The sequence below is a fragment of the Cervus elaphus genome, chromosome 24, assembly GCF_910594005.1.
Source record: "Cervus elaphus chromosome 24, mCerEla1.1, whole genome shotgun sequence".
Lineage (NCBI taxonomy): Eukaryota > Metazoa > Chordata > Mammalia > Artiodactyla > Cervidae > Cervus > Cervus elaphus.
In genome coordinates this window covers 61747173-61761244 of record NC_057838.1, presented here as the reverse complement: position 1 = coordinate 61761244, position 14072 = coordinate 61747173, and the positions used below count along the sequence as shown (strand labels likewise).

The window sequence follows — 14072 nt, the reverse complement described above, 5'->3', positions numbered from 1 at the left end:
CTGCTCTGAGATTTCATCCCATTAGAGACCAACCAGGCATGTATTCCAGCACTTTTTGAGATCATTCTCTAAGGGTCAACAAAACTCAAAATATTTTCACTATAAAACCAAACCAAACTGAGAAAACATTTTGAAGCCAGGAACACTGATGAGGCCATTCTGTACCACCCAGTGGCTATGCACTGGCAGAGATTCCTGAAGTACTAACCACGGGTCGTTAGGGACCCTGGAGAGTATCCTCCCAACATTGCAGAGGCCACTAGCAACCCCAGCCTCAAGTACTGTGGAGACACGGTGTTAACTGAGATGGCAGCTCTGCCCCCTACCTGCAAAGCGGAGTTCATGAAGCAGGTGTTCCCCAGGTTTCCTAGTCCGCAGAGCCCAGGTTGGACGTGAGTCAATGGGGACTCCTGACAATTATACGAAGCAGAGAAGCCAGATCCACTGGAAAACACAACCCACACCAGCAATCAAGTGAGTGCTGCTCACATGCCCTCAAGATGCCTCTTGGGGCTTCACCTGGGCCTCTAGAATTCTCACTTGATAATGATCCCATGATGTAAGTTCTCTTTACTCCCCTCCCCAGCCCTCCAGCTCCCCCAACCCCCGCCTTGACGTGACATGATAATAGGTGGTAAGCACATCCTTAAGGGGAAGAGATGCTGTTTGAATCTTCTGCTCTCTAGCTTTAATATGGAGAAAGAAATGGCAGCCCACTCCAGTATTCTTGCTTTGGAAATCCCATGGACAGGGGAGCCTAGTGGGCTATAGTCCATGGGGTCGCAAAGGCTTCGGCAAATGCTAACTCTATATCCCTCCAGAGGGCTAAATGCCAGGTGACTTCGGGAAAGAGCACTGTGGTTACCAAGACGGAAGCTTGCACCTGCCACCACCCACCCGGTCACGCGTGGTCTTGGCTGTGCCTGAGTGCACATGCACTCTCTCTCGCCTCACCTTCCTCTACCACTCTATCTGCGCTCTATGGCAGGTGCTCTGACACAGCTGGAAGAAGGATCACAGCCACACAGAGGAGAAGCAGGCAGTCCATGCCCCACACCCCCTGCAGCTGACAGTCACCCCCTGATAGCCATTCTGCCAGAAGGCCAGCCCATCCCTTCACAGACAAATGCAGTGATGGGAAAACACCAGCTGGTAGGAAGAAAAGCAGCGTACACCAGAGCTAGGAAGCACGCTTTACCGGGGGGGATGAAATGGACAGAGAAGCCACAAGAGGCGGGTTCTCCTGCGGAGCCGAGTCCTGCATATGCTCAGGGCAGCAGCAGGGGAGCTGTCAGGGAGGGCCCGGAAAAGGAAGGAAAGTGAAAGGACCTGCTCTTACCCCCTGCTGACACCGGAGCTGTGCATCCCCGAGGCATTAGTGCCATCACCATTTGCAATGGGAGAGGCAGACACTGAGGAATAGGGACTTGCTGATGGTTTTGGAGAGGTAGTAAAATTTCTGCTAGGCGCAGTGCTTGATCTGGGAGAGAGAAGCAGAAACAATGCTACTGACTGTGCACAGAAGCAAGCCCTCTTTAAGACTTGCTTGAGAAGAAAGTGTCTTCTCAAGAAACACATGTTCCCCAAATTCAGTTATTTAAAATTAATTGCAAATAGCCCGTTTTCACGCTACTTCAAGGTAAATTTTTATTGAAGTGAGAGTAAAGAAATTAATTTGTCTTCCTGTCTCATTCATCCACATGGTCATACACTGAATCTTTCAGTGAGATAAACCACAAGGCTGACTTTCAGGGCATCCTGGTTTGATTGATAAATCATCAGCTGCCCTGAATTTTAAGAGTTACCAGTGAAAGACAAAGAAAAATGGTGGTAAGAGATGAATTATCTCAAAACACTAGACCCAAATTAAACAGATGGCTGTAAGTACACCAGAACGTGAAAATGGCAATTTAGTGTCACAGTGCTATTCCAGGCAACTGCTTTTGTTTCCTGAAATTTACCAAAGTGAAAAACCTGTTTCAAACTTTTGTTTCAGTATTTTTCACAGTGTCTTATTTTAGATTTATTCCTAATTTCAGATTAATTAACCCAAGGGCTAATTGCCCCAAATCTTAAATTGACAACAATTTTATCAAGTTTTCTACCAAAATCCACATAAGACAGATAGGAGGAAATGAGTTGTCTGCAATGTTTCAAATACATACAATGGTGATTTTCCTTCCAGATTGGGAGTTATTTTTAGAATAGAGAAAATAATTAAGCTGTGGTGTCCCTGCAGAATGCCTAGCCTCATGGAATCTGATGTCAACCAGGGCTCCCTGTGAGAAGACAGTGGGGTGTGGCAATAAAGATGAGCGATCCTGTACCCACACTGTAGGCAGATGTCAGGGACTATCCAGGGGCCTCAATGGGTGTCAGGAACTGAGTTCTGCTTCACACTCTGAAGTCACAGCAAGGGAAAGGGAAAGAGGGCTCCTCAGGCTCTCAACCACCCACAGAAATGCACCTTCTCTAATCCTGAAGAGCATGTGCCTCACTGAGCCTCATCTTCAAGTGCAGAGAAGTCCAAGAACTACGGCAGCTCCTTAAATGAGGCTTGGCAGAGCCAAGGGACACACTCTTCTGGCACACAGGGGACTTCAACAAACATCTAAGGCCTGTTCCGGGTGCTGCCAGAATGCCCAGCCTCCTATGCAAACAAGTTGCTACCCAAGGCTGGGCTCACAGAGCAGACTCTGTTACCTCAGGTCTGCAGATACTACAAGACGGTAAAAATCAATTTCTGATATACAAACCTCAAGGCACATGGCTTAACACTCCCTTTTTAAGTCATCATTCACTGGTAACTTATTTTATTCTCTGAAGTTAAAAGGGCAAAAATCCATATAAGGCCGTTACATGTATCCAAGATCTGTCAACTTCTTAAACAGACAACCCTTCTGGTTGAAATGAAAGAAAATGAGAAAATTTTTATTTGACACTCATATACAATGTTTCAGAAAATAGTGCCAGTAGTTTTCAGAGTAAATTCAGTCAAAAAGAAATCCAGGGACTTTCCTGGTGGTCTGGTGGTTAAGAATCTGCCTTCCAATTCAGGGGATACAGGTTCAATCCCTGATCAGGGAACTAAAATCCCACATACCTTGCGCTCACACGCTGCAATGAACGATAACCCAGCTGAGATCCAACACAGCCATTGGTAAATTAAAAAAAGAAACCTAACGATGACTATCTAAGGATATATTTTATATGCTTGAAAACTTACATAATACAAAGTGCTTTTTGTTGTCTTTTAAACTCTACCTTTGACAGACAAATCAAAAAGTAAGACCTCTGTACAGAATGACTTGACTTGTACCTGGGAGACACCTGGGCGCTTGTCACTTGATGTTGTCTCAGGCAACTTGAGAGCACACCCGAGGGCTCTGCGAGCTGGGAAGTAGGCAACGGTAGGAAGGAACTGACATGGGGCAAGACCTCACTATCAACCGTGACTGAGGTTGCCTGCCACAAACATTATGAAAACAGAGGCTACGTCTCCAAGTAATGCTCCCTCTGCTCCCAAAAGATACTCTGGTCAAGCCTCTGGTCTCCTGGTACCTTCCTCCTGACGGATCTCCTGATCCCAGGCGTGCCAGGTCATTACCATCACAACAAAAACAAGCACAGACCAATGGCTCTGCAACACACTCACGCCTGCCCTCCTTGCTGCACTGCTCTCTGCCTGCCTCTCAGATGTTCTCCAGGCTGGATGCTATGCTGTGGAGTCGTCCACTCTTTAAATTCACCCTCTGACCTCAGAGCCCAGCATCTGGCATTATCCTTAAGACAACAATCAACTAGTAGCCACAATCCTCACTGCCTTCACATGCTAGGCTGTGATCTTCCCCACACACACCAACACTGTTAACCCTCATCTGAGCACAACTCAAATCTCCATTTGAGGAACACTGGCCTATTCTAGCTCTGGGCAAGCAGCCTTTAAAGGGATGATGGAAAATAAATAAATAAATAAAGGGGACGGTGGTATAGAGCTAACCAGGCCTTACAGATATCACCCAAGTAAAGTTAGAACTAAGAGTTAGAGAGACAAAAAAATTGGGACCGAATCTACAGAAAACCTTGGCAGAACTAACAGAGAGGTTGGAGTAATCCACAGAAAATGGAAAAAAAATCATTGCAGATGCTCACAATTAACCAGGTGGCTCTCACTGGTGAAAGAAAAGCTGAATGGAAACAATTTCATTATGCTTTCCTCTTGCCAGCATACATGGAAAACTGATTTTATGAGTGGGTTGTTTTTCTTTTATTTTTTATTTATTTTTTTATTTTTTTATTAGTTGGAGGCTAATTACTTCACAACATTTCAGTGGGTTTTGTCATACCAGCGGGTTGTTTTTCTTTTAAAAAAAGGATTAAGCCAATCATTGACTTTCCCTGGATGACATATTCACTTGACATACTTTTCACATTCCCTCAATTTCATCCTGCATCTTCTTTGACAGACAACATGTTACTGAACATGGCTGGTTTTAAAAAAAAATCCGGGGAGTGGCGGGGGAAGGGGAAGGGGAAAGGGGGAAGGGGCCCAGCCGTGGAGTTTCAGAGGATCTCCAGGAGGGTGTTTTCTGGGATGTTTCTGCAGAACTCGGGCTGGAGACTTAAGTTGCTACTCCTTCAGCTACAGGAAATCATGTAGCCTGGGAGCAAACTCCTGCCTAAATTCTGTGACATTTTCTGTGAATATCGGTTTCCTCTTGTACTGCAATGATGCTAAAGTGGGAGAAAGTAATAGTATCTTTGTGGTAAGGACCTCAGGAGGATTGGCCATTTGTAAATAGTAACTTAATAGCAATTGTTGAGAAGGAAGGATGGAACCGCGCATTCATTCCTCCCTGTATAGACGTACTTAGGGCAGAAAGCCTTGATTGCCCGATGGTGGATTTGAAAGTACATCCAGAAATAAGAGACTCAGTAGAACCAGCAGATTTGGGATACGGGCCTGGCCTGAGTGGGAAGCAAGGTGGACCCCCCCAAAAAAAAAGAAAAAGAAAAAAGAAAAAATCCGAATTGAGTTTGTCTTTTGAGTAAGTTGAACGCATCAATAGTTATTCTAATTACTGTTATAGCTGGACTTAATTCAGTCTCCTATGTTTTTTATTTTTTTATTTATTTTTTTTTTTTCCTATGTTTTTTAATTACCATACTTTTCAGTTGTTTTTTCTCCTCATTCTTGCCTTCCATCTCAATTCCCCTTTTTAGGTATGACAGTTTCCTAGCTGCATCCTATGGCACTGTGATTTATAACAAGAAATACATGCTTTGGTTTGGTGCAAGGTTCTTGGCACACAGCTTCTAAAACTGTTGCAATGTCTTAAGTGATAAGAGTAATGGGAACATCTTTGGTTATATTCTGGTCTTCTATCTTTGGTTCCTGAAATAGCTCCAAAGTGATAAAAGTGAAAAGTGTCTGTTGTTCCTCCCAACACAGATCTTTCAACCACATCTCAATTTATGCATATGACTTTTGCAAAGTTCCAAAGGATTGGTGGGGGTGGGGGTGGCTTGCTGCTGGCCAGGGGAATCAACCTTGTGATGAGAAGGTTGGATCTTCTGCCCTTACCCCCACACACCCACCTCTGGAGGGGAGAGGGGCTGGACATTGAGTTCTGTCACCAATGGCCAAACAGTTTAATCAATTCTGCCTGCTTACTGAAGCCTCCACAAAACCCCTGAAGTATGAGTTTTGCTGAGCTTCCAGACTGGTGCTTTCAGACATGCTTTAGCATGGAGGTGCTAAACGGGTGACTGCATGGAGAAGGCACAGAAGCACCTCACTTTTCTCCTATACCCTGGCTATCCCTCTCTATCATTGCACTGTTCCAGAGTTATACCCTTCCATAATAAAGTGGTCAAACAGCAAGCTAACTGAGTTCTGTAAACTGTTACAGCAAAATATCAAGCCCAAGAAGAGGGTTGTGGGAACTTCTGATTTACATACAGCCAGAGGGTCATCAGAAGCAGTTAACACCCTGGTTTTGGGAGCGGCATCTGTAGGGGAGGCAACCTTGTGGGACTGAGCCCTGAACCTGTGGGATCTGATGCTATCTCCAGATGAACAGTGGCAGAGCTGAGTTAAACTGCAGGACACCCAGCTGGTTTCAAAGAATTGATTAGCATGAGGGAAAACCCTCACATATTGGGTGGTACTAGTAGAATAAATTTTTTTTCTTCACCTCCCAATAGCTATTCTTCCGTTCTTCTTTAGTTTCCAAATCCTGAGTTTTAGCTAGACCCCTTGCAAATGCTGAAAGGCATTTCCCAGCCTCCTTTGAAGCCAGGTGTGGTCACAGAATTGGCCAGAGAGATATAAAGGGCCATCTTCTATGTGATTTCTGGGAAATTTCCTTACAAGGAAGGGGCATGCCCTTTCTCCTGATTCCTCCTCAGCTACCTGAATGCACATATGATCTGTTCAACTAAAGCGGTCACCGTGGACACTGAGGCGACCACCTTGGAAGCTGAACCCAAATACAGCAGTCACATGATAGAGCAGCTGGGTTTCTAACAGCAGCCGTACTGCACTGTCCTCCTTAGAAATTCTTCTTGGAAAGATGTAAATGTCTACCCTACTTAACAAGACTAATTTTCAGGTCTTTCTTCACTGCTAGCAAACCTTTCCTAATCAATACAACATGTTAAATAAAAGACATAAATTCTACTTTTGTACTTCTGGTAGTTACTCCATTAACTTATTAGGATCTATTAACTATTCTTCTCTTTCCCCATCAATTACTTCAACTTACTAACTACATTTCCCTGCAAGAGAAGTAGTTCAGGACATTTTCATCTCTCTCTATTGCCTCCTCTCCTCACCTGTCTTCCATGTCAGGATTACTCAGTATTTACTTCTGGATTGTTATTGATGCAGGCTGCTTTCTTCTTAACTATTACTAAACTTTTTACTGAGGTATTACATACAGAAATATATAAATCTGAGTACAAAAGTGAAAACTTTCTTGGGAATTCCCTGGTGGTCCAGTGGTGAGGACTTGGTGCTTTCACTGCTGAGGCCCGGGTCTGATCCCTGGCTGGGGAATGAAAATCCCACAAGCCATGTAGTATGGCCAAAAAAAAAAATTCAAAAGACATTCTTATCAAGTGATGGTGAAAATGTTAATTACTCAGTCATGTCCAACTCTTTGCAACCCCATGGACTGTACAGCCTGCCAGGCTCCTCTGTCAATGGAATTCTCCAGGCAAGCATACTGGAGTGGGTAGCCATGCCCTCCTCCAGGGGACCTTCCTGACCCAGGGAACGAACCCAGGTCTCCTGCAGTGCAGGCAGAGTCTTTTACTGACTGAGCCACCAGGGAAGCCATGCACCTATCTGATCACTACTGTACTATGCCCCAGACCAAGCAGCAGGACAGCACCAGCTCCCAAGCGTCCTCCTCATGCTCCCTGCAGGCACAATTCTTCCCAAAGCTAACCTCCACGGTGCTCTTGAGACGCACAGATCCGTTTTGCCCGTTCTCAAGCTTTATATCAGGGACTCATACTATAGGCCATGTTTTGGGTCTGGCCTCTCTCATTCAACATTGCTGATGAGCCTCAAGGCTGTCATGGCTGGAGAGAATTCTGTCGTATGCACACACCTCGATTCATTCTATTTCGGGTGGCCTTTGGGTTAGCTCCAGTTTGTGACTATGACAAGCTGTGCTCTCATGAACATCTTTGAACGTATCTTTAAGTGAATGTGAGATGTGTTTCTGTTGGGTGCAAGCCTAGGAGAGGCTTGCTGGCTGTACAAGATGCACACAATTCTTCATTTAGTGCTTGTTGCTTAATCTTCTAAACTTCCTATACCACTTTATACACCCCATAAGCAGGGTCCAACACCTCATCCACCCTTGCTATTACCCAAGATTTTCATTTAACCATGCTGGGGATGTGCAGAGGCACTGCATTATGGTTTGAACTCACCATTTCTGGATGCTTGCCAAGGGTGAACGTCTCTCCGTATGCTCGCTAGCCACAGGAATAACTTCCATCTTCAAGTCACTGTTATAGGTTTTCTTGTCCCTTTTCCTAAAAGGGGTGTCTTACAGTTTGTAGTGCGGTGTCTTGTTTAACAAATCTTTGTTTCTCCCAAAGTCTTGGCTTTTCCGGTCAAGAGAACATTTTACTAGCTGTATGCTAGTAGAGCTGTATGCTGGATTTTACTGCCTGCTCCCTAACACTACTTCTCCCAAGAGGTTTTCAAGAGGACCTCTCTGTAGAAAGCCTTCTAAGGTCATCTTCAGCCAGAGAAAAAAATTTACTTTATCTTCACATTCAGATAATAGTGTAGTAGCTTGTAAAATTCTAGTTTTAAAGTTATCCTACTTAAACAAGAGTTTGAGCAAGCTCCACGAGATGGTGAAGGACAGGGAAGCCTGGCATGCTGCAGTCCATGGGGTCACAGAGTCGGACATGACTAAGCGACTGAGTGACAACTTTGATACTGAAAAAGTATTCCTTAGGTCCACAGTTGCCACTGGGAAGTTTGATATTAATCTGCTTCTCATTCACGACTTTCTCTTTCAAACAGATTTGACATTTTTGCTACATCTTTGTTGTTAAATTTCAATCAAATCTGTCTTGGTGTGGGCTTTCTTTTATCTGTTGTGTTTAGCACTTTTTACATTGAAGATGTTTCCTCTTTCATGATGACTGAAAAACTCCTGGTCACTTCTAACATAGTACATTTTTTTTTTTAATTGAAGTTTAATTGATTTACAGTGTAGTGCCAGCACTTTTCTATTATCTTCCGCCTCCTTATCCCCTAGAATTCTTCAACCTGAGCTTTCAACTTCTACCTTCAGTCTTTAGCTACACTCCTTCTGCAACTCAACCCCGCCCTGAATTCTTTGTTCCCATGTTATTTCTCTCCTTGTTTCTGTTTCATATACCCATTTCCTCTTTTTCCTGAGGATTTTCACTGTGTTGACTGCGTCCTCCTAAGCAGCTGGGGATATGAATTCTGCTCCAACTAGCACCACCTGTCAATCTGTCACTTTCCTTCTATTCTGACTCTGGTTGTCAGCTTCTCGCTGTGGCTCCCTGTGAGCCTTTCGCCAGGTGAGATCACACCCCTTCTCACTCACCACACCCCTTCTCACTCACCACTCCCCTCCAAGGAGCTCCCGGAGGCAGAGAAGGAATCCAGAGTCCCACACGGCTCACCTCAGTCCTCCTGTCACTCCTCTGAGCCCAGCCACAAACAACTCCTGCTGCTCTTCAACCAGGCCTGCTCGGCCCCAGGTCTTCTGCAGCTGCTGTCACCTCCGCCTCACAAAACTGTCCTGCTCACGAAGCACCCCACTCCCTGCTGATTCCCTTGCCTCCTTCATGACCCTGTTCAAACGGCACCTCAGCGGGGCCTCCCTATCATCCCGTTTATGCCCAAAGCCTTAGCACTTGCTGCTTTTTCTTCCTTGATTTTTTCCCAAAGTACTTGTACATCTACAGACATGTGTCGTTCTTAAACTTACTTTCTGCTCCTTGAGGACAGAAATTTTGTTCTGTTCATTGCTCCATCCCTGGCACCCTGAACAGTGTCTGGCACTACTGGGGGAGTAGTAAGGTGAGCTGTGCCTTAGGAATTCTGCTCTGAGCTCATTCAGCACTGGACGCCCCCTACCAGGAGACTCTAATGTTTGAGGCGTCTCAGTAAGGCAGTGCTCTTTTCCAAAAGTGGTTTCCCTTCACTGGAATCTCTTAGGTCTGAGGCTCTGGAAGGAGTAGGGAGAAGCAACAGGAGGAAGAGAAAAAGGCACAACTGCCAACAGTCTGCCTTGGCCCGTACACCTGGGCTCTTTCACTCCAAGCTCTCAGCCCTACCTCAGAGACTAGAATCCAAGCACCTTCTGTCTCCTAAGGAGGTTGTCTCAGTTTTTATGTTATTTTCTCTTAGTTCTGTGGCATTTCCAGTTCCAAGGAGGGAGCGAGAAGGCTGCTGTGCTTCTGTTATCTGTTTTTTAGGCTGCTGTCACAAATTACCACAATCATAGTAGCTTAAACAACACAAGTTTATTATCTCATGGTTTTGGAGGTCCGAAGGTCAAAATGATTGTCACCGAGCTAACTCAAGGTGTGGGCAGAGCTATGTTCCCTGGTGAAGGCTGTAGGGACTTCCAGAGGCTGCCCAGCTTCCCTGGCTCATGGCCAGTCGACTCGTCTCACATTTCATTGCTCTGACTCTGCTTCCACCCTCACATCTGACTCTTCTATCTCCCTCTTTTGTTTATAAGGACCTTGTGATTATGCTGGGCCTACCCAGATAATCCAGGATCATCTCCCATCTCAAGATCCTTAATCACATCTGCAAAGTCCCTCCTGCCAGGAACCTAACACATTCATAGGTTCTGGGGATTAGGACGTGGACTTTGTGGGTGGGGGGGAGGAATACAATCACTATTCTGCGTAACACAGCTATTCTGTCATCTTGTCAGGAATTGGTAATCAGAGTTTCTTACACTGAAGTCCATGGCTAAGCTTTGGGTGGGGGGGGCGGTCTATAACACACTTGAGATTGTCAGCAAAATGCTGCATCTTCCTGTGTTTCTCAAGAGAGAGCTTGTAGCTTTTGTAAATTTCATAGAAGAGCTATGAGCCCATTACCACAAAACACTCACTGTCCAAGATCTGACTGAGGCAAGAGAGCAAAGACCAACATTCTCCCAATAACTATTGGAACACAGACACGATTCCCCTATCGTATACTGTATGAAAAACCCACCACTCCTTTCTGTCCCCTTCTCAGAACATACATTAACCCCACACCACACACGAACCTCTCCTGAAGACAGGGGTGCCTGGAGTCCCAGTTTAGTACTAGAGTAATTCCCCCAGGAAGTGACAAGGGCAGCAATCAGAAACACTTCCCGGGGTGAAGAGTGGGATTGAATGGAACTATTAAGTAGGTAAGACTAAATGTCTGAGCCCTCTCTTCCTCCATCAAAGTCCCTGCCTATAGGTGGAGAAAATAAATGTCCTTGACAGAAACAAAGCCACATCTTGGCAGGGCAGGATCCCCAGATCCTGGCCCCTCCTCTTCCCCATCTTGTCCTCAAAAGCAGAGGTTCACTGCCTGGTTGACACGTCTGACAGCTTTCCCTGGGATGGCTGCCCAGCATGCTGCTTACCAAAGGCCAGGATTAAAGACTCTGGATACAAAAGCAAATGTTTTCCATCTGGTTTAAAGAATGTTTTTCTTTGGAATCTGTCTTATACCCATTTGCCCGGCCACAAGAGAGAACAAGTTCACTTACTTTGATTGCTGGGTCTGCCTTGGCCATGTGCCATCTTCATTTTGGGGCTCAATGACTAGCACCTGAGTGAAAGAGGAAACCACATTGGGAACATGCACACCATCTCACTTGCCGACATGCTCAGAACCAGAAGGGTTCTGTCCACACACAGCTGGAGCTGTCTGTGGGGCGGCCCAGGCCCTCCTACCTGACCCTGGCGCTGTCTGCGGGGCGGCCCGGGCCCTCCTACCTGGCCCTGGCGCTGTCTGCGGGGCGGCCCGGGCCCTCCTACCTGGCCCTGGTGCTGTCTGCGGGGCGGCCCGGGCCCTCCTACCTGGCCCTGGTGCTGTCTGCGGGGCGGCCCGGGCCCTCCTACCTGGCCCTGGTACAGCCCGGCGTCCTGCACGGTGTTGTCCAGCTTGCTCAGCTGCTCGTAGGTGTTGCTCATGTACTTGTTCCACAGCCGCGTCTCACGCTCCGCAGGGATGTTGAAGAGCTTCCTCATCTCCTTCTCGATGGTTGCTGGGGACAGGCAGACACATCACTCTGGGCTTTTTCCCGGTGAAAGGACAACAACAGCCATGGCAAACTGAGGCACCTCTTCCATCCTTTTCAGACGGTCATGGGATGCTCAGGATCAAAAGCTCTGACTGACCTCAGCCCCTTGGTGACTCTTAAGGCCAAACATCTTGCATGGGGCATCCTTTTATACTCAAATACCCAAAGACTGCCCCTAGGTGTCTCATTCTATGATGATGTGGGTCCCCTTTTACAACACAAAGGCAACAGGGCATAGTTAAAAAACGGACCGCTGGAACTAAGGCAGATTTGGTTTCAAATACTAGGTCAGCCATTTTCTGAGATTTCTTCACCTTTATTACCATACGTTAAGTAAGCAGAGAACACATGCAATGCTTCATACAAAATGATTGCCAGGCTTTGCTGTCCACAAGAGTGCCCTGCAAAGCAGGCGCCCAGGTCAGGACAGGTAACCACAATCCGAGACTATCTGGGTAACAAGTCTAAAGAGGGTGCCCCGCCTCCCCTCTCATTAGCCACCATGCCCTGCACTCTCACTAGCTTCCTGGAATGCCAGCCAGGGGACTCACCGATGGTGTCTGCCTTGCTGAAATGGCAGCTCAGCACGTTGGTGGGGTCACTGTTCTCACAAAGCTTCAGTTCCAGCAAATACACCTCCACCTTGCAGTGCTTGACAAAGAGGCCATGTTCCACCACCTGTGAACGAGCGCACGGGTGAAGGAGCACTGGTCCCACAGCAGGACAGTCTGGGAAGCAACATGCCTCATCACTGACAAAAGGCAGAATCTATGTGACAAGGAGTGTGAGCTTTAAAGTCATCGGCATGTGTCTCAAGAGTTTAAAAATCTTATTTCCACTGGCCCCAGAGAGATGCAGTGCATAAGAGGAATATTTTCAGGGAGCTCAGACTCTTGCATATTCCCATACAGGAAAGCACTAAATTCCTTCACTTGAGTTATGTGGTTTTCCTTAACAATAATCTTTCGATGTTCAGACTATCTGCTCTTTGTTGCAAAACTTCTCCATAACCTGGCTCCCCCAGCCTCGCCTTCTCAGAGCAAGCCTCTCAGGATCACTTGAGATACTGTCTCCTGGGGGCTTGAAGTCCTAAAAATTTCCACCAAATAAAATGTAACTCTCAAAGGAAAAAAAAAATCTTATTTCCACTCATTAGGACCAACCAAGAGCATCGTGATGAACCGGAGGGCACAACAGGAAAGTCACTGTTCATCTCTAAGTGGAGATCGTGATACCTCCCCTTGCAGGGTCTGTGGAATCAAGAAGCCTGGAGAACACAGTTAAATCCTTCAGCAGCATGCTCACCACACAGCAGGACTGCAGGCATTAGGGGACACCTGCGAAAACTGGCCTGCCCCTCACCACTTGATTCCTAACCCCTCTCGGAGTCCCAGGTTTCAGGTTGGAGAAAGAAGGTATTCCGGCCCTGAAGAGTGACGCTTAGAAGCTTGACCTCAGCACTGCAGCCCTTCCCTGCTCTGCTAAGAAGGGAAACTGCACACCATGCAGAGTGAGAAACGTCCCCAGTGCCTACTCCTCCACCAGATGAGATGTCCCCCTCTGACGGGATAAGCAAGCAACTCTGGGAGTCAAGAGTGGTGGTATTCTTGTGAGTTCTGGCCACCAGAGGGGTCAACAAGCTGGGTTTCTCTCCCAGGGCCTGCCTTCCCTTAGAGATTGTTCTTCTCTCGGCTATTAACACCTGTTTTCCGAGGTACTCAACAATGTGATCAGAGATTCCTAACTATGGGGGAAGAGCAGTATCAGAAAAGTTAAGTTAACAAGAAGCAGCACACTACTGTGTGTCCATATGCCCCCAAGTGAACTTTCCCTCACAGAAGCTTCCAGAATGCGATCTCACTGTACTGCTGGACACATCCCAAGCCACTGGGCAGCTGTAATGTTTGGAGGCCTCCATTCAACAGCTTAGGAACGTCTGTACCCCAGGAAAGCAAAAGCAGTCAGTGTCAGGGAGCACTCACAGACTCTGACCAGCAGGTGGGACCATTCGGGTACTCACTTTTCTGACAATGGGCTGCTGGCCTTCTACGCAGCCATACCAGTTTAGTAACTTATTCCAGGCCTCTGCTGGGACCAAAACATAGTCCAATTCATCAATTAAATGTTCCTTTAAGGTCTGACTCTCAGGATCTGAAAAAGGAAAACAGCAGATAGCTCACTGCTCTTCTCCCCAGAAATGTCTGTTTTACATGATTCTCATCTACTTTTCAGAAACAATAAAAGTATTTATGGAACAAG

General features: G+C 46.4%; 1 protein-coding gene across 5 annotated transcripts in view; it reads right to left on the bottom strand.

Moving 5' to 3' along the window:
* The window catches only part of USP4 (ubiquitin specific peptidase 4), a 40337-nt gene that overhangs the window by 20023 nt on the left and 6242 nt on the right, over positions 1–14072 (bottom strand). For 3 of the 5 annotated variants that reach the window (XM_043885185.1, XM_043885184.1, XM_043885182.1), the window contains exons 3-8: positions 13834–13964; positions 12365–12491; positions 11632–11777; positions 11277–11338; positions 1340–1480; positions 327–444 (exon numbers count right to left, since the gene is read on the bottom strand). In XM_043885185.1, the coding sequence (XP_043741120.1) occupies positions 327–444; positions 1340–1480; positions 11277–11338; positions 11632–11777; positions 12365–12491; positions 13834–13964 (725 nt within the window). Of the gene's footprint in view, positions 1–326; positions 445–1339; positions 1481–5478; positions 8053–11276; positions 11339–11631; positions 11778–12364; positions 12492–13833; positions 13965–14072 lie in introns of those variants that run through there. The other 2 variants (XM_043885183.1, XM_043885186.1) reach the window with 2 other exon arrangements.